Source organism: Anarrhichthys ocellatus, unplaced genomic scaffold, assembly GCF_004355925.1.
Source record: "Anarrhichthys ocellatus isolate YVR2014 unplaced genomic scaffold, GSC_Weel_1.0 scaffold7, whole genome shotgun sequence".
Lineage (NCBI taxonomy): Eukaryota > Metazoa > Chordata > Actinopteri > Perciformes > Anarhichadidae > Anarrhichthys > Anarrhichthys ocellatus.
The window spans coordinates 3,162,245-3,183,148 of NW_022280037.1; the positions used below are offsets into that span (position 1 = coordinate 3,162,245).

Here is a 20,904-nt window from a genome sequence, read left to right on the forward strand (position 1 = left end):
CTTGTGTAACTCAAAATACGCTCTCTTCTTTTCTGCCTGTCACATAAATGAAGCCTTTTTGTTTTGCACTGGCCTCCCTGGCTGCCTCCACGCTGCATGTTCTACCAGGCTGTGATTGACAATTTTGGCATGCAGGTTGGAACTTGGGCCAGGCAGAGGGGCACAACCCCACAGGATCACATACAGAATTTGTCATCTAAATAGCAGGGGGATTATATTCAATTTGTCTGATGCGGCTGGGGGGGGGGGGGGGAAAAAAAAGGAGGCCAAATCCTTCAAAAAAAAAAAAAAAAAAGACTCATCTGTTGCTCCTCATGAGTAAAGGGACAGGAGAGGTTCTCTAAAGGGCCCTGGAGTTCTACAACAGCCTCTGTGGTTTAGTGTTGGGCTTGTTTTAGCAACGTCTCAGTAACTCTGTACATCAAAGTCTCTGAGCTTTGGGTCAAGTGGTGCATTGCAGCACTTAAAGCACTTGCTTACTAAGGCCACTTCGCTAATGAGAATTCTATTAAATATAGCATTAGAAATCAATCTGTCTGTGTCTGTCACTGTGACAAACAGTAAAGCTACATAATCAAATAAGGAGAAAAGCAGTAAGCAATTTCTTACCGGTAATGTTACAGGCATCAGGGAATTGCAAAGAAAACAAGACAAAAGAAGATTAATATGTCTGAGTCTGAAGAAAACTCACCGTTCTGCTGTGTGCAGTGGCTGTCGCTGCAGAAAGAGGTTTCTAAGAGGCAATGGGTGAAGACATTGAGTTGTGGGTGAACATCAGCATTACTGTTTAACCTATAAGAAGCCGCATACAGACGGCGCGCATGCTCCATCGATACGCAACAATGAAACATTGTTACTGTATCTCTAAACAGGCTCTTTACACAACATAAGGTGGAGCAGAAATCTCTCTGATTTAGTAATCTCCCTCCAGCAGATCCTAAAGCGCCAAATCTGGGTGCAGTAGTCGAGGGGAGGCAGCCAAGTGCATTGGCTGTTGTGGCATCATTAGGCAACAAGGCTTGGAGAGAGCATCAGTCGCTTGATTAGAAATGATAAAACAATAAGACACAGAGAGTAACACTTATAAACTGATGTCACTCAAACTGTGTAATTACATTAGCAGTTGTTTTGCATTACAGTGAGTTTTCCATGAGGGTAGAAGAAGAGCTCAGTGACAATGGCAGGAATGTACTGTAAGCAACACAGATATGAAGACAAGAATGGGAATGTTTCACAAGGAAGGGTGAATGAGTGCAACACTTGGCTCAGCTCTCTGCTGTGTGCTGTGCGTGTGTGTGTGTGTGTGTGTGTGTGTGAGAGCATCCAGTACCTGTGTTCTTTGGGCTGCTGGGTGCTTGAGGCTGGGGTCCAGGGAGACTCGGTCAGAGTGCGGTTGCCTCGATAGGGGGTCCTGACACACAAAGCCTGCGGGGACACAGTAGAGCCATAAAGAGCTATATCAATGACATCAGATCTTAAACATGCTACTCATTCCCATGACCTTCATATATTGCATCAGATCTTCAATGTTAGTGCAAGAAGACCAAAGTACAGCGAGGGACACAAAGGCAATATATGTACATGTAAATCAACTATATCTTTAACAATATCATTCTCAGTCAAAGACATATTTGCTCTCAAAAAAAAGGAAGACGTGTTTTGATATACTGACTCACCACAGCCCCCTGATGTGAACCACTGACCTAACAGAATAGTTTGACATTTTGAGAAATACACTTATTTACTTTCTTCCCCAGAGTTATATGAGAGGATTGATATCACTCTCACATCTGTCTGTTGAATTTAAAGCTACAGCCAGCCGCTGGTTAGCTTAGCTTAGTATAAAGACTGGAAACAGGAGGAAACAGCTAGCCCAGCACTGTCCAAAGGTAACTAAATCTGCCTACCAGACACCATCAAGGGCACTAATTAACACGTAATATCTTGTCTGATTGGTCCCTACAAACACCAAAGTGTAAAAACAACAATTCAATGTTTTATGGGAAGTTACATGTCAGACTATTTCTTGTCTCGGAGCAGTTGCCAGGTAGTCATCGGAGGCTCTTGGAAATTACAGCTAGTATCCCTCATAAAATGTTGTCATTTGTGAGCTTTAGAGGTGCTGGTCGAGGTATTTTGTTACCGTCGGACAGAGCCAAGCTTGCTGTTTCCCCTTGTTTTCAGCCTTTATGTTAAGTTATCCTAACCGGCTGTTGGCTGTAGCATTACAATGGTCAGACGGGAGAGTGGCATCGTTCCTGCCAGCTAAATCTGCGCCAGAGAGAAAATACATTTCCCAGAATGTCAAACTATTCCTTTAACTTTTATTCAGGGAAAGAAGATATGTTTTCTAATTTTCTAACTCTACTTTGGATCTTTATAGCGCCACACAGTGGTAGTTGATAAGGGTGGGGAAACATGCTTGTAATCCACATTTACCACAAAGGTGTTCCCACCCAGTCAATACGATTTGAATCTATGATCTTCTGTTAATTAATTCCCACACTCCCTCGAGGCTAATAGAGGTAAAAGAGAAATGTTAAAGAAATATGTTTATGTTGCATCTTGCAGTCACACTTGAAGTGAATCACGTCCATTGACAGCTTGGAGCTCGAGGCTATTTGTACTACCTCATCCCAGCCGTCAGGTAAGAATCAGGCCTCTGCCACGGTCTTTCCCAAACACTGCAATTATTACAAACATGGGCGACACGGAGCTGACAGCTTCACACAGGCGGTAAGTGAATGCTAATGGTATGCTGTCATTATTTACAGGTCTGGGATGCGGCCCAAGTGTTATCAGCCAACAGCGCCTTAGTTTGTTTGGTACATAATAGATGTGCTATGTTTTACATGCCACTGCTCATTTTCCCCAGACCCGCAGGAGCGTCTCAGTCCAAAGATAACTGGCAATTTATGATTCTACTCTTTCATTTAATGAGCAAGACCGGAGGGTTTCAAGCCACAGCATGGACTAGGCTGAGACACATGTGCACTCACACACACACACACACACACACACGCACACACAAACACACATTAGCTATTCCTTTAATATCATTAGGAGACCACGGACAGACTTAATGGTTCAGTGATAGTTTTGATGGATGCCTGCTAATCAGTGGGCTCCATGTATTCTGTGAATGGTAATAAGGATAAATCACAGGATTAGGTTAAGTTAAATATTAAAAATCAAGAGACGTGGAAGTTGTGGCTAATATTTGTCTCTTTTTTGCTCAGACAAACTGTCAGACCTCTGCATGCAGTCATGGTGTTGTATTCTGCTTGATTTGAACTATTATAAGCTTTTCGTCTGCATGAGGATTCAATAATTAAGTAGGGAGGATATATATACAGAGACACATCTCATTCCCTGCTACAAACAACGCTGTATAAACAGTGTTTATCTCTGCCTTGGGCCAGGCATTTATATCTTCATGTGAAAGATTGCTTTAGTTTGACATGTCAGATCCAGTTTCTCAAGAAAGCTTAATGACTACAAAACAACTAAGGCCTCTGTCGAGAATTTTGTCCGCAAGTCATTTGATGTTAATTAATGAAGTCTGCGGTTTATTCTGTCAACACTGGCGCTCCTATTGTGAAGCCATACAGCTATTTTTGGCAGTTTGCACAAACTAAATGAGTGGAGTGAAGGAAAACATTGAGCATTAAACAATAGACAACTGTCTCCACCTGCATGAAACCTGCTGGTTACAAGTAAGGCCAACTATCATTAATACCTTAGGAGTGATGTTATATCAGCTTTTCTAACATTAACATCTTTGTCCCAATTACATAGTTCTGCAATGAATAATCTCTGAGTTGTACCTCAAGTAAAATAAATAATACATTTGACCAATTATTTATGTTTTTAATTATTCAAATCTAAAGTATGAGAATTGTTGTTAGGAAAGTCTCCAAGAACATCTTGAGAGTCATTGGAATTTTGTTGAATTTTGACTGTTGATGGATTATTTCAAATGTATGCCTTTATGTCATTCAAATGTGCAATTCTTTATGCGCCGCCTCTACACAAGGTTTTTCCTCCTCTGTTAATTATGTGGTGGTTGATAATATACCTTGTGAAAGTGTTCACAGATTAAAGTTTCTACTTGTTTGGTGTACTTTATCTCACCAGCATATAATTTACTGGTGTAATGGATTTAAAAATCTAGCTATAAGCAGTGGACGTACGTGAACTCAATGTCTACGCAGTGCAATGACTTGTGCAAAACTTTGGAACCAAATGCAAGTTGTATTTCGTCATTGTTTCAGCACGCACTCACCCACAAGCGAAAACATGTCTGCAATCATGCTGGCCTTTATCTTCAGATCCAAGGGCGCATCACTGTTTTTTGTTTTTTTAAAGAAACAAAAAACAAACAAGAAAATTACAACACATTGACGGAGTTGAGAAAATGAGTCAACTGTGATTAGAAGATACAGATCGGTTGTGAGACCTTGACTAGCTGCTACACTGAGGGGGTGCTTTCACAACGTGTGAATGCCATTTCCTTCAATGTGGCTTTTTATTGACACTTTCTTCTTTCTTTTGCATATTCCACAAAAGAAAAAGCCTTGTTCAAGTTGGTCTAATGTAACAACAAAATAAAGAAATGATTAAGACAGTGTCACTCACCAGGCCAGGGAGGGAGAAAGGTTCACCTCCAACAACCAGGGTTTCAGGTTGGAGTCAATGAGCACGTCGAAACCATACAGTTCTACAGAGGGAAACACAGAGTGAATCCAAAGGCTTCCACCACTGAAACCTCTGAGATCACTGAAAATAAAGCATGCAGGCTATCAAAGTCACTAGAGTTCGCTCATAGCCCCATTATGTGGCATTTGGCAACATGGCCGTTGTCTTTCTGCTACTGATTACACGCATGTTATATCCCCAATCACTCAAGAGAGAAACATTCACCAAAGCCTGCTACTGAGGGATTGGCTCAATTACATTAACTAAGTACATACACATTTCATCTGTCATGAAGTTGCTTACGTAAGACGGTAGATCAAAAAAAAAAGCACTGCAGGCTGTGAATATTTAAATACATACCGTCAATAGTTTTCTCATGACTGGTACGGTTAAGCAGTATACATATTGTCACTACACATTAACAAGAAGGATGACGCACTGAAGGGGACCAGAGAACACTTCACCCCCGTCATCGAGTCAGGATCTTAGCTATAAAATATGAACTCCAGAAGTACAAAGCTGGAAATGTGACAGCATGTCCCAATTTGGAGAAACGTGGGGAATTAGGCTATATATTGTATATATGTCACTCCAATAATAGCTTAGCACTGAGTGACACAATAAAAGGATTTTACAAAGTGGTCAGGAAGTTCCCTGTGTAAAAATCCATCCATTCTATCCCGATTTTTCATCTTGTTTCACTGACTGACATATATATATATATATATATATATATATATATATATATGGCTCACAGAGGCAGAGTTGGCCTATGAAAAGCACTCCCACGGCTCTGGGGAGTGTCACCCTGTAAGCCAACGACCCGCCGGCCCCAGCAGCAGCGTGCAGGGAAACCACAGTATTTTACAGGGATAGGGCAAAACCCAGCCATAGAGCCAGAGGGAAGAAATCCTTGTAATAGCACTTCAAAAGAATAGACTGTGTTGAGAATAGGCCAGGGGGGCTGGAGGTTTCAAAGCGGCCATAACCAGCACTGTTTGTTCTAGCATCTCAGGTCAGTGCCAATGTTAAGCATACAAATGCAGCATGACAGCAAGAAAAGGCTTTATATTGCACTTGCCGGCGTAATGTTAGGCTGGTCTAACAAGAGGAGTTAAATGTATTTGTCTGTACATTACTTACTGTGGATATCTGTGAAACAAATGTGCACCCTGTCAAGGCCATGCCTAACAAATATCAAGTAGTTTTACTTGACAATGCGTATACATATTTGGTGTTTTGAATAAAGGAGCATAGATAAGATAAGGTAACTCATCATGAGGAGCACTATAGAACGGGGGCTTTGCGTTTGAAAGACAAACAGTGAGACTCTATTAAAAGATACTATCGAGATGCATGGGACATTTAGGATCCAGGGTTTTTCCAGACTGCTTCCAATTTGACCGATCTATTTTTTAATCTGCCTCTTGTGAGTCCACCGACTTTATTGAAATGTAATACTAAATCGCTCCTTAAAACATTAATTGGAAGTTTTCTTTCTCTACTCATCTTTCAACATCTGTATTAAGTCAAGTTGGCTAAAACGCACATTGGATTTTGTCCTTTGGGCTGTATTACATGGGTCAGGGGGTCAAAATATGGTAGCTTCATGAGGTCCAAATTGGTGTAACTGCAAACTGTATTTTCATGATGGAACTGAACAAGGTTTGCCATACGCCGCTGCGCCAAGAGCAGCAACTGAAGCTGCCACGGCCATCTTTAACTTCTTTAACTCCTGAGGATGGGATGGGGCCCCCACTGCTAAACAGTGAGCAGAGCACTAAGATTTTATTTTCCACTCGTCGGCTTATCCCGTTCTAGCCACTTCTGTATAAAAGCGCACACATAAAACATTATATGCATTAGTCCTGGGGAACAGAGCACTGGAATAAATGGGTTTGAGCCTGTAGTGCCTCACCAGTGGCACCACAACAACAGGGGAAAATGAGGAGGCGTTACACCGCCTCACCAGCCCCGACAAGCAGGCTCCATGTGCCGCTCATTTTCCCCCAATTAGGAGCAGACGCCGCTCCTGCCCCATGAGCCTGCCATGCCGCTCACTGCTAGACACGTTTATCTATGGCTCGACCGCTGCCGGGGGAGCGCTGTTAAATGTGCCCACAGAGAGGCCACAACAAGCATCACAGACAAGGACAGACAAGGAGAGCAGCGAACATCCACATCACACCCATGAAAGAGGGAGGATGAGAAAAGATGATGCAGAGCTGTTTTTATATGTGTTATTGGATGGGCGCTGCTGGAAACTTCACCACAAGAGACAGACGCCCAAAAACAATAATCTCCCCACCCTGGCCATGCAGCCGGTTGGCTCCCCACAACAACAGCAACATGAAGTCGTTCCTTCATGTGTGTTTTCTTCATGTGTGCATCATTCTGGGATGAATTAGTGTCGGTGCAGGGAGCACAGCGGAGCGGTTTGGAGCCACAATCGTGAAAACACTCTGAGGACAACAAATTAAAGCAAAAGTTAGCACTCTATACCCAGTCCATTAATCATTCTTTAAAAGATTTTTGAATTATGCAGCAGAGACACTGTCATCACAGGCGTAACAAACGCTGTGCTGCAGCGGAGTGTGGGAGTGTCTGACAAATGTAAAACAGGGAGTGCGGTTCACAGACAGGGGATCCGACCACACTCAGCACTTAATGAGGGACGTTCAGTGGAACACAGGACCAGTAAGTGGAATGTTTTGTGTGTAATAAAATAGGCCTTTGGCTTGGCTAATCAGATCTTAGACAAAACATCTCGTAATCAGCATCCCTCAGCAGAAAGCCTGTCCATTAATCACACGGCAGCGGTAAGTAGCTGCATGGGTGGCATTTTCTCCCCACAGACACACACACACACACTCTCTCTCTCTCTCTCTCTCTCTCTCTCTCTCTCTCTCTCACACACACACACTTCTTACCAATGTAAAACGAAAAATCTTTTGTTTTTATTTCTCCCCACATGAGACATTACGGAGCTATAAAAAAAGTTTTGTTATAGTATGCCCATTTAGATACGGATGTGCAATTTGCGCAAAGGGAAGAAATCCCATTTGAAAACAATAAACATAGCATTAAAGCCATTAATAGACATTAAAATGGCAGGGAACAATTTGCAGTAAATTAAGATGATAATGTGCTTTATGATCTTGCTTGGCCCACTTCCAGACAAGCAGAAGACCATATAAAAACTCTAAACAATGGCTTGCTTTTATCGGCACATTGGCCCTGCATCTGATGCTTTACCTGTTTACAATTACAGGCAGCTGCCGAGGCCCTGAATGAATGCTGAGTGCATTTTAGGTTGCAGGAGGAGAGTGAGAAAGTAGTCAGGATATGTGCAGCTCCCAAAAGAGAGCCGACGCTGACAACGGCAGACTGAACATGACTCCTTGGTGGTTTGGGTGGGTTTGATTATAAGCTTATACAGACCTGTGTGTTTGTAAAACCCGTGCTTTACACTGGTTGCTGCATGTCTCTATATTCGTACTGTCCATACATACTCAATGAGCACACTGGGAGAAACAGATGCACAGAGACAGGACGAGGGTGGTCCTCTGGAACCGTCAGTGTCTTGTCTTTGGAAACTTAATCCTGTAGACAGAACCATGAATGCTGTAATTAACTTGCTTGGGGCCATCTGACTAAATTCAATAGTAAACTGATATGGTTGAAGTAGGGTAATGGACATGTTCACAGCAGACCACAGTGTATTATATAGCTGAAGAAAAGGTGTAGAACCTAATTGCTTTCGTGCCACACAGTGACATTGCTGTAGTATATATGTCCATACAGGTCTCTATAGGCTTACGTATTGGATTTCAACATACGCGGATGTTAACACCCTCGATCACCCTCGAAGCTAAAGGTAATGATGTTGTTGTTCATGGTTTCATTTCACATTCAATGTGGACTCAGAGTCAAAATAAATCAAGAGGGAATATTAATTTAGAAATATGATCTGTTGCTGCTTCCATAGCTGCACAATGTACGACACAAGAGACGGCACCAGACAGTGTAGTGTCATCAGTAAGCTTATCATTGAACATTTAAAGCATTGTTGTGATTGGGGCATGGGGATGTGTATTAACAAAGATTCCAGATTTACCTGAATGAGTGAATGAATGAGAAGGGCCAACTTGTTTTTCCATTCCAGCAAATATGTGTCATCTGGTTGTTTATTCGTGTCCACCACATGTGCATGAGAGCCAGGTTGCGGCATGGTAAGCCACATTTCCCCGTAAATACCTGCATGGTCAACATTCACACCCTGGGCTAATGTGGTCTTTCCAACTAGCAGTTATGCTCAGAGTGCAGATAGCATCTTTACGCAGGCGACTGTCTGATGGTGTGAGTCCATGCTGCTATACAGCCCAAACAACCACCAATCAGGGGGGCTATTATGTCTACAGAAGCCTGTCACAACTGCAAATTCCTTTATTTTTCTAACATCTGAGAGGTGAAAGAGAGTGTGAGCAGGAGAGGGAGAATCATAAACAAACAGAAACAGCGAGAGAAGAGGAAAAAGAGACAGCGGTGTTGAGGGAGGCTTGGCCAACGTGCTCGCTTTCAAACCCCAAATTCTCAGAGAGACTGCCAGACAGAGAGAGAGAGAGAGAGAGAGCGCAGACAATTAGTGCCAACACTAACATGGGTAATGGCTCCAAAATGGAGTTCACACGAGCCCATTGCTAGGCAGGAGCAGCCAAGAAAACAGTCAGCCTAAAACAGGCAGACCTGAATGGCAACAGAGAGGAGGAAGCAAATTCTTGCCTCAGTCAATAGGCCCTCCACGGCCCAGCAGCCAGTCAGAGGGCAGCAACGGGCAGGAAGGCTCCACACTGAGGAATGACTGTCTACAACCTCAGCTCGGCTCAGTGTAGAAATAGTATCGAGGAACTGCTGGACAATGAATATGAAACTGAAAGGAAATGTGAGGGGTGGGGTAGTGTGTGTGTGTGTGTGTGAGTGTATCTGCACTGTGAGCAAAAAAAGGGAAATTCATTTAAAGGAAATTATTTTGAAGCTGCAATTCTTCTCTTCGAGTTTCATTTTGTTGTCCTGGATGTATTTCACCTTCAAACCAGCTGCTGACGTTTAGATAAATGGTAAATGGACTTGTACTTGCGTAGCGCTTTTCTAGTCTTCCGACCACTCAAAGCGCTCAAACGCTACATGTCATCATTCTCCCATTCACACCCATTCATACACTGATGGCAGGGTCTACACCATGCAAGGTGCCACCTGCCCATCAGAACTCTAACTAATCATTCACACCCATTCACACACAGCAGGCACAGCCTACGGGAGCAATATGGGGTTAAGTGTCTTGCCCAAGGACACATTGACATGGACTAGAGGAGCCGGGGATCCAACCGCCGATCCTCTGATTGAAGGACGACCCCTGCTCATCAGCACGGGTGTAAACGTGTTCAACTTTGGCGGACTAGGTTGCTTTAGTCTCTGTAAGGTCAAAAACATTTGAAGAAGAAATATGAAATGATTACCAAAGCAGTTTGTTTTGTGGGGAACATACATCTTGCAGGCGTTGGCTATCTGAAGCTCAGCACTCAACACTGCTTTGACGATCAGGTCCTCCACCTTTCTCATCAGCACTGGAATAGACAAAAATACAGAGATGACTTTCTGTAGCACTCTCATAGGATTCTTATGTTGTGGTTAATTGACACGTTTTGTTCGAATCTAAAGGGGGGAAAACATGCATGGACATATAAACATGAAAAGGGTGAGCAAGGGAATAAAACGAAGCTTTGACTCACATGTGGTGTCCTTCCCCTCCTGCTTCAAATACCTCAACACTGCACTCATACTCCACTTGTTCCCATAATCCTCAACTTCAGGGTCATCGCAACTGAAAGGAAGGAAACTTCACTTCAAACGCTGAAGTTCTAACAAATAGACGAGTCAATCGAGCTGCCCGTAACAGCTCCGCATCCACTGGTGAAAGTTACCTGACATAATCGCTGCTCTTTTTGTTCACGCTGTAGTTGGTGAGATGCATGAACGTGTTCTTAATGTTCTTTGAAGTCCGGTCATACTTGACGGTGGCAAACCTGCAGACAGACAGAGTGTATTTGTGCAAGAAAGAAGAAGAAGAAAAAAAAACGTCTGTCATCCAACAATTTCACTACATATCTATCCGCCATAATGACTACATTCATAAGGCTGACACTTCGCTGAATGATGGGGGCACTTTGGAGGAAGAGATTAGCTCCTGGCAGTGTTTGAGAGGAGTGGATGCCACATGTGCAATACTGAGAATTCCTTGGCATGCACAGTGTACCTGAATACCAACACAACCTGAAGGAATGTCAAGAGATAAAAGTGGGATTCAGAATTTGGCCGCGATTTATTGTCCACAGTTGATAATCAAGCCAGCAAACAAGAGGGCGGTCGCGTTTTGTTTCCAGCACGTACCTCTATCAGACCAAAGCGAAGAGCCGCTCCTTCTATAAATCATCTAACTCCTCCTGCTCTACCTGTGCCTGACAATAGCCGCTTTGTGGATTAATAAATAAGCCTTGCTTTAAATAAGAACATCCAATAAATATAGCACAGATATGATCTTTGAACGATGACACTATCAGTAACATTTGATGAGCACAACTGGAACAATAGAGCGCTTTGTTTCAAAGTCACCACCATGGCGCATGCCACACAACAGTTGGTCTGCAGAGTGAAGGCTGCCCTCTTCTGGACACTGACGGAGCACCAGGCAGAGTCTAAGCAACAATCCAACGTTTAAACTCGTTTTGTCTCAGTACTGAATTTGCTTTATCAAAAGATTAGGTTTTATATGTTTTGTTACTTATTTTGTCAGAAATCAAACCTAGGAAGCAAACCATTATGGAGGCAACAGCTTTAAGAAGTTTGCAAAGCACTTAAATAAGATAAGATAAGATAAGATAATAATAATCCTTTATTAGTGCCGCAGTGGGGACATTTACAGGATTAGTAGAGGATAGTGCAAACAAGAGACATAGTAAAAAAACAAGATCAAAACAAGTATTATAAATAAGTACAAGTGGCACAATATCAATTGTGCCATACAATGTTATTTTGCCCCGAAGAATATCAGCGACCACCGTATTGCCGGGTGATCGTATTTTCCAAATCATGTCACAAACAACGCAAAAAAAAAACACACACAGCTCACCTCGCCAGGCCCTCCTCATACATGTAGATGAGGACTGGATCGTATGATGTTACCAACACATACAACCGCACATCAAACTTGAACTCTGCAAACCAAACCAAAAGTAGAGTCACTCACACCGATTACTTACAAATGAAGACGTGGCTGTCAGTGGAGAAGAAGAAGAACTCACCGTCTATCAGTAGTGGGTTATTAATATAGCGAGACACCAAGATGTTCTCATCCATTAAAATCTGATTTGGCTGCAGATGATGAACAGAAAGAGATAAAAGACAATATCATTAACACGATGATGCAGATGAAGGCAGTCGATCATAATCATCTTAACATGTTCAAAGTGTTGATGAGGTTGGTATGGAGGGTAAATTAATTGACCAACTTATTTACTAAAGTGATGAAGTGAGACTTAACAAACTCAATCAACATCTCTCAACAGCAGAGCATGAATAACATTTCCATACTTCGTATCACATACAACAGCATTAAACGCTGAATTCCAGATAGATGATGTGACACTGCTGTTAACCATTAACATCAAAGAATCAACAAGAAGAGTCAGAGACTGCAGCGACACTGGCCGTAGCAGGTCAACATTCTCTAACAGCCTATAAAAACACAATCTGGTGGTGGGAGAAGGGTCATTTATGAGGCTGAAATGTGTTGCAGGTGGTGAAGTTGAGAAGAGATGGGACGGAGGCGGGGGGGTGGGGTAACCTCAGTGCTGGCTACAGTTCAGAGAAAACCTGAACCAAAATAATGACCGTATTTCTTTCCTCTCTCCAAATATCACTCTGACATTCTTTCCACTGTTTCATAAAATGCCTGAGAAGAAGAAGGATTGTGCATATGTTTTCCAAGAGTGAGAACCTTGTTGAGCTCCTCCAACAGCCCGGGCCTTGGAAGAGTGTAATTTACTCCACAAAGCTTATTAATGTCTGAAACACCGGTTGAGACTTATTTCAAAGACAGCTGTATCTGCACACCCCTCCACACACACACAAATAACATCTGGACAACTGTTTCAGTTCACACAGTATTTTTTTTAAGTCAGGATGCTTACAGTTATCTCCCACTAGGTCTGTCATTAATATGAATCTGTGTTCAAATTTAAGGTTAGCTAAAAAATTAGTTGTTTCCAGTCTGTGCTAACCTAAGCTAACATCTGCTGGTTCTGCGTAGCCTTAAAGTTATCCTACAGGTTTGTGAGTGGTATCAATCTTCTCACCTCACTATCACCAAGAAAGTCAATATGTGAATTTACCCAGATGTCAAAGTATTCCTTTAACTCAACGCTTTACATGCATGTTAGAGAACGTGTTGTTCCAGTCACTGACGCTCAGCGCTGTTTTACACACTCTTTTAAACAAAAGGCACGTAAAAAAAAACGTCTCCCGTGTGCCAATGTGTAGGAGAACTGCAGTAGCCGACACAAAAATGTGAACGGTCTTATGTAGTGTCGGTGTTTGGTTTGTCGTTCTGGGCTACTGAAGAAACATGGCGGCCGGTTCCATGTTGAGGACCCGCTGTGAATGTAGATGTAAACGGCTCATTCTAAGGGAACGAAAACACAATTCTTATTATTATACACTAAAGAAAACATTCTAAGTAATATCATTTTCCATTTCTGCCAATAGATCCCCAAAAATGCTACACACTGTACCTTTAAGGGATAAGATTTAATAAGAAAGAAAAGAAAAAAACATATTTATGTTAAACAAAACTAAGTGTGAGCTTGAGGGTTCAGTCTTGAAAAGCCAGAAAGTCTTTTAAATCAAGGAATTGAATCGGGAGAATAAATTACTCTTTTTACGAAGTCAGACCAAAAGGTCAGGAACTAGTATTCAAGAGCGAAATCACTCACATTGCTGACCAAGTAGATGCCTCGCCCTCTTGAAGATGCGACTGGTTTTATGATCCAGGGGCCCTTGTCCTTTGCAAAACAGTCTGAGATTGAGGGAGGAAAGACAAGGAGGGATTCAAACAGAGAAAACAAAATGTTTAACGTTTAGAATGGGCAATGCCTGAAAACAGAGAGGTGTACTTTGACAAAAAGATCATGTAAGGCGCGTCTTACTGCAGAATTCCTGGTACTCAGAGGGAAGCACAAAGGTCTGAGGAACGATATGGAAGTTTTTGAAGCCGTGAGTCTGCTGCATCCGCTGGATGTTTTTATACAGACGGTCTTTGCGCGTCAATTCATATGACCTGGAAATAGGCAGAGCCTCCAGTTTTAAACACTGACAGAACACAAAATATATGCAATACATAACTGCAATGGATCGCCCTCTGCAGTATGATTCATTTCGTGTTTTCAGAGAGGCAGCGGGCCAAAACAAAATGCGCTTTGCAGTGGAAGCCAGCAAACACACGGCCTGAACTGACGGGCTTTGAATGGCTCAGTCAGCGGTGATATTTATAACGCAGAAAACAGTGGCAACACACTCGTACGTTGGAGAACTCTATTATTACCTTGGGAAGTGGTTGACCTTCTGGAAGTCTTGCAGGCTGCGTAGTAAGTAAGGCTTGAGGTGAGATCCTGTCCACATGAGATTGAAGTCATTGCTGTTTGGGTGAACCTGAAAAAAGAACAGACAGAATGATTGACCTCACTTAACACGATGGAGCAAATCATCAGTGCACACGAAGCAAATGACATTTGCAAAAGGATCATTAAAAAGAGCATAAAACCGAGCCATTGCTGTACATGCTGAAAATGCTCTGTGGAGTTTCCAGACAGCAGTATTATATTCTGATGTCCATCACATGTGACAGCTCAGTTAAATTAAATCGAAGAAGCATTGAGACACTCCACCAATAACCTGGAGAAACACCGCCAGCTCTTCAGAAATGATCACCAAAAGGGAAAGCCAACTCACAGATTTTCATCACCCTGACATTATTTTATCTGTTTTGTTTTGTTTTATTCCAACAATTCGTTAGGAGGCAGCATAATCAAATGGCTGCTCGGTGTCTAGGGGAGAGCCAGATGTTTGCAATAAAAGCGTATTAGAGTTTGGCTCTGTCGCGGCTGTGGTAGACACTCGTCTGCCTTTGATGATGGGTTAGCGGGAGTCAAGAAGCATTGAAATGATATAAAAAGGGAATTAATTGTAACTGCTTGGAAAGAGCAATAACGGGGATTGTGTGCCCTCGTGAAAAATGGGATTAATGCTCTTGAGGTCATTTGGGGGTTTTTTCCCGTGGGTGCATTCCAGGGCTTTGACATCGGCATTATTAGTCAAAGGAAATAAAAACAGCCCTGCTATCTCTTATCCCACACAGCAGAGAGGTACATAAGTAGCATGTGCAGCTGAGAAACACAGCCTTTTGGAAAAAAATGTAGGCTGATCCTTTAAATTAGCGTGATCCTGCACAGAACATTACCTCATGGAATCCATGATTGGTGAGCAGTCCTCGTACCAGGCGACTCTCTGTGCGCACAATCTTGAAGGCCATATGATATCGCTCTATGGTAAACAAAAGATTCTTAGTATCCAACTCATTGGAGGCTCCAAATTTTAACAATATTATCATCACTTTTCTCATACTCATTGTGTAGTATCAACATATTGTGGTGTACCTCCAGTGGAGCAGATGTTCCCATCTTTTGAAACAGCAGCTTCGGGGAAAAACAAGAGAACTGGGACGGTCTTGCTGAGGCCACTCCAGGCAATGCAGGGATGGTCTCTGGTGCACACACAATTAGATGACACACACTCACAGTTAGAGGCAGATTTACGACATGTCCAAAAAGTCTGGGACCCACAGAACTGTCAAAAATAAGATAATCTAGAAACTTCTGTGCTATGGCGTTCACTTCCGGATGATGTGAACGAACCTATACGGGTAGTTTGCCGTTTATTTCAGTCAGGCAGAAAAAGACAGAACCAAACACATGTTCAGGAGGTTCTGGGGGGAAAACAAACCCATGTACTGTACTCACAAACACCCTTGACGAACTGCAGACTATCTGATAGTACCAGACTCAGCCTGCTTATCAGGGGCGAAGAATAAGATAAGGTAGCACGACGATGGAGTAGAACTCAATCAGGCACGACCGGTCTTGTTTCGGTGGAGAGGCATGTAAACAATCGCTGCCCGTGTCAGACAATGTGGTGTATATCTTTTCCACCGATGTGGCTTTGTTACACACCCTTAAAAAAGGTGTTTTATTTTCAACATAAACCAAGACTCAAGAGTATTAAGATACAAGATGTGAAGGGCTAAGACAAAAGGCCAAATCGTTGTCACCACAGTAATATTTCAGTACAGCATGACCATTTAAATTGAAAATATTTGGCTAAATATGCCACATTGTACATGTACTTGTACATAGATGTGTTTGTCTGTATGTGTGATATGTGCCTCCTGTATTTGCTTGCAACACTTGGTTGTCCTTTGCATTATTTAAGGTTGTCTGTTGTCATAAATTTACGTTAATGTAAACTAAAATCAATTACCATGAACAAAAAAAAAAGTGCCATTCAAGTCAGAGGTGAGCAGAAGATTTAAATCAAATTTGCAGGCGATGCTTGTTTGGTAATAAGTTTAAATCAGACAGGGTGTACTGGAAATACTACATTTCTGTAACATTAAATCAAAGTGTTTTACTGTAGCAGTGTGTGAGAAAAGCCTAAAAGCAGGCGCAGTGGCTCTCAGAACGCCATGACTAAGTATAGCTTAAGACGGAATTAGTTGACCAGGGACAGGTTAACATAGTCACAACTGTTGCTGCTATGATCTAGAGCTAGACGTTCTTCTCTCTCGACCAGCCAATCTTTCATCAATTATGTAAAATGAAAGCTTCCTGGAGGTTGCATTTTGTCTAAATGTATCTTTGCATAAATTATTTAACAGGGCCTCTCCTGTAATCCTGCATAGATCACATTACACAATCAATAAACTATAGTAAATTGGAAAGACAAAGCCTTTGGTACAGCCGCGGGACAAAAAGATATTGCTTTTGGTTAGCATGGTGTTACATTTAGACTTTAGTATTTGGAGTGAAATCTTGAGTTGAGGTCTTATCGGAGGATCAGGAGGCTAAGAACCTAACTGGCACTGCCGGCGACCTGCGTAATTCAGACAGCATCGTTCACAAGCTGCACAGACTGTGAACACTATCTTACTCATCTCCACCTCCGTTTACAACTGTCTGTTATAAAAGACATGCAAACATATCTAGGGAGGAGCGTGTTTTGGAAGAGAAAGTACTCCCACTAGTGAAACAACATAGGTAGGTTTAATGTAAAGCACAAGAATAAACATTCTGATTTAGAAAGTCATTGTGTTTTAATGTAAAAGTTGGCACAGACCTGCTATTTAATTAAAGGCTTATCAACACTAAGGTGACTCTGAGGTGAGTTTGCATGCTGACTGCAGTACACCACTCGGGCACCAACTATTATGTGACTCTACAGTAGACCAGTGTTGTGAGCTGATACTTACTCGTCTTCTGAAGAGGACTCCGAGTCCTCCTTATCCCGGATCACAGCAGGCATCTTCACAGTGAAAGAGGACGAGCTGCCCGGTGAGATCTTCTCGGCATCAAGTGTCTATGTCTCACCATGGCACCTAACGCTCACCACCTCCGACTGCAAAAACATAAATAGTTCAACTCAGTTCAAACAAACGTCAGCCCATTCATGCAAAATCGTAGCTTTATCAATGACCATGTCACAACGGCTCGTAACACATAATGTAAATTCGTTCAGTCCTGAAACAGTGCTACACATTTAGCACTAAGTTAGCTGAGAACAGCTCTACATGTAGTATTATTGACGTTACAGGGGACAGAAGACGTTACGACTAACGTTAGTTAAACCCAGACAGAGAGCCCATAGACAGCCAAACAAGCGTTAGCTAAATACAAATTAAGGTTGACGTTACTGTCATATTACTTTAGTTACGGGAAGCTACTCTGGTCTGCTTAGTTTGAGAGTTAAGTAGACGTTTTTACGATGCCAGACAAGTACACACCAACGTAAACTTGCCTTTATCTCTGAGATCCTGCTTACTGCTAGCTAGCTGCTATCAGCAGGGCCAGTTGATCATCGCGGTTAATCTTCCTGGTAACTACAACAACTGTGTAGCAACAGAGCACGGAGCATGCGCAGTCGCGGAAAAAAACATTTGTCCAACTGACCAAATTTTGCATTGCATCTCTGTGCACCCACCCAGTGGTGGGACGTGGGAGTGTCAAACGAAAAAAGCGCATAATAATGTATGTGGTTTTGTGTGTTTAAAAGATATCACATGCGAAAAATAAATCAAATATGTTGCTATTGATGCGCATGTTGCTTGATTAGTATCCGTTATAAACTGAATTAAAAACTGTAATACTCAAACCAGTGTATTAACGTTTTCCTCTCCGGATATTATGGTAGTATTAACGTTACTCGAATGTTTTTTTTTACCTCAGTGACACCTTTAGCAGTTCCTTACGTTGTACTTACTCAAGCGTTACTTTAACAGATTTAACGAAGACACAAGTCACCACAGAGTACTCTGCTGTCCGATATTTACTCTTTGTTTGAACGCAGCCTCGCCTGCAGTCTACAGGTGACCGAATTATCTGGTTTCTATTGGTTGGATAAGAAAGTGGGCGGGACCTGAAAGCTCGTTTGGGCCAATCATATGAATGGTACGACTGGATGGAGCCATTTCTTAAACTCTGTCATTGGTCATCCCCTCAGTCCAAGAGGAAAATACTTACTATTGAAAACATAACACCGTTGGCTTCAATCCCACTTAATTGTTTCATATTCAGTCATTTCTCTCAGGATATATGTCCACGTGGTAGTTTTGTAGAGGCCACCAGGTAAATATAATATTTTTGTTATCATAATAGGCTCGTTCATTAAGGTTACGTCGTGGTCAGCCTGCTATTGTCACGTTAGTTATTGTTGAATATCTCTGTTTTTCCTGTGGTGTGTCAGTTTGTGAACACACAGCAGACATCTGTTCATTCGTCTGTCATATGACATTATTCTGCATTGATAAACAACAACACTGACTTCCTTTGACAGGTGCGTCTCACGGATAGAAAACATGGGTCGCTTTCTGAACGTGCTGCGGAGCTGGTTGTTGATGGTCTCCGTCATCGCGATGGGAAACACCGTGCAGAGTTTCAGAGATCACAGTTTTCTGTCAGAGAAGCTCTACACAGGCGCACCAGAGTTTGGTGAGCAAACCAGGCTGACGCAACGTGATGGATGCTACACAGCTTGACAACATTAAATGTCACGTCGCCATATTTTTCACTCATCTGAGCATGATGTTGGTGCTGTCAAGTGTTGAAGAGTTGGTGATCAAAAATGTATGCACGTTTATGAAATGGGATTGAATAAAAAGAAATATCTGAAATTTGAATCCAGCTGCTAATACAACATTCAGGCTTTATATCTCTCTACTAGAATAACCAAAATCCCAACAAAGTAGTCAGATACGATACTATGCCGTTTGGAAAAAAAGCAACTCTATCAGATCTTATTTATGTCAAAAATCAATAACAATCTTCACACCAACACTTGATTTTAGGGGCCAAAATCAATATTTTTGAGGAAAAAATCTGATGGAATAGTCAATAGTGGACCATTACCGGAATGCATGTTTTTCATAAGAAAACCTTTAATATTGTTGTTAAAGAATTAAAGGTATGTTGACTACTAAATGGGACATTTTCGCTGTTAAAAAGATAAACATGTAAGTGCTCTCTGGTGGACAATGTAAAGGGGACAAGGTTTCTATATGACCCTGATCACAACATCTTGTTATTTATCTGCCAACATATACTGATGGCAGTGTTTGTGTCAAGCACATATTCGCTCAGCCGATTAACCGATCAGGGTTTATCCAAAATGTGTCAATGAAATGAGTCTAGGATATACAGAAGCCTATATCATGGGCCCTCATTCCTGATTCTCTGTTTACTTCTCATCTCCTATAGTGAATGGTCTCCAAGCTCGAACATTTGGTATTTGGACGTTGCTGTCGTCGATCATCCGCTGTTCCTGTGCCATCGATATCCAGAACAGAACGTAAGACAGCTCCTCACTTCCTGCACCTCGTTTCTGTTGGCAGGCTTCATACTGTATGTTCTTACTGCGTGTCCTCCCGGCTCCTGCAGGCTGTATCACGTCACCTTGTGGACATTTGTGCTGGCGTTGGGCCACTTCCTGTCTGAAGCCTTCATTTACAAAACTGCTCCTCTGACTATCGGGGTCATGGCACCTCTCATTGTGGCAAGTGAGTGTGGACCATGATGGGACATATGTTGACATTATCTCTTAAATGATCAAATCTTTGGTTTTAAAGGTATTTGAACATCATCATGTGCTCTTCTAGGTTTCTCCATCGTAGGAATGCTGATTGGATACCAGTGTATCCCAGAGTCACAAGAGGAGGTCGGTGCAAGACACAAGAAGCGTAACTGAATCCTGGCGGTTTTGATTTTCCTCCCACCTCCATAATGACCACTAGTGGACCGGTCCGAGTGTGCTGCTTCTTGCCTTGAAGAGAATGACATCTGGTTGTACATTGATTTATGTAACACTTTCTACAGACTATGTACAACTTCATCTGGGCTGTATTTTATGTTTTTTAACTGACATTTTAAAGTTCACAGAGCAATCAAAAACGGTTTTACAGAAAGTCGGGTCATACATGGAGGTTTCATTTAGGTCATTTTGTAGTATCTGAACTGTCAGTCCTGAAGGATGCTCATGAAGTTAATGTGTTTCCAAGCTCAAAGGTTAATTCAGTGTAGATTTTTTTTTAAGGATGTTTTATTTCTCCAGACTACCACTTCCTACACATTTTTTTTATTCCTGATCTGACAAAGAACTCAGCTGACTATATAGTAAACAACTATGCTCGCAATTACAAAGTCTACTATTCCTATTAACCAGTTCTTCTTGCTGTTGGTTCTGTGCTGTGAAATGTTTGTGCACCCTTTCAATTCATGCACAATTATTGTCCTATAAAACTTTAAAAAATGAAATGTTTTGATTTTGGATGTT

General features: G+C 42.0%; 2 protein-coding genes across 5 annotated transcripts in view; one reads left to right on the forward strand and one right to left on the reverse strand.

Annotated features, from left to right (window-relative positions):
* The window catches only part of ttll5 (tubulin tyrosine ligase-like family, member 5), a 43,242-nt gene extending 25,628 nt beyond the window's left edge, over positions 1-17,614 (reverse strand). For 2 of the 4 annotated variants that reach the window (XM_031847120.1, XM_031847119.1), the window contains exons 1-14: positions 17,333-17,614; positions 15,465-15,571; positions 15,269-15,351; positions 14,354-14,460; positions 13,959-14,089; positions 13,746-13,828; positions 12,057-12,126; positions 11,885-11,969; positions 10,680-10,781; positions 10,488-10,579; positions 10,215-10,322; positions 4,639-4,720; positions 4,286-4,347; positions 1,331-1,425 (exon numbers count right to left, since the gene is read on the reverse strand). In XM_031847120.1, the coding sequence (XP_031702980.1) occupies positions 1,331-1,425; positions 4,286-4,347; positions 4,639-4,720; positions 10,215-10,322; positions 10,488-10,579; positions 10,680-10,781; positions 11,885-11,969; positions 12,057-12,126; positions 13,746-13,828; positions 13,959-14,089; positions 14,354-14,460; positions 15,269-15,351; positions 15,465-15,571; positions 17,333-17,385 (1,260 nt within the window). In that variant the 5' untranslated portion in view covers positions 17,386-17,614. Of the gene's footprint in view, positions 1-691; positions 734-1,330; positions 1,426-4,285; positions 4,348-4,638; positions 4,721-10,214; positions 10,323-10,487; positions 10,580-10,679; positions 10,782-11,884; positions 11,970-12,056; positions 12,127-13,745; positions 13,829-13,958; positions 14,090-14,353; positions 14,461-15,268; positions 15,352-15,464; positions 15,572-17,332 lie in introns of those variants that run through there. The other 2 variants (XM_031847118.1, XM_031847121.1) reach the window with 2 other exon arrangements.
* A 939-nt stretch (positions 17,615-18,553) lies between these two features.
* erg28 (ergosterol biosynthesis 28 homolog) lies at positions 18,554-20,885 on the forward strand. The gene is made up of 5 exons (XM_031847530.1): positions 18,554-18,704; positions 18,913-19,067; positions 19,833-19,923; positions 20,013-20,131; positions 20,231-20,885. The coding sequence occupies exons 2-5, from the start codon at positions 18,935-18,937 to the stop codon at positions 20,317-20,319; spliced, it is 432 nt and encodes a 143-aa protein (XP_031703390.1). The 5' UTR covers positions 18,554-18,704; positions 18,913-18,934; the 3' UTR covers positions 20,320-20,885.
* Positions 20,886-20,904: the final 19 nt, after the last annotated feature.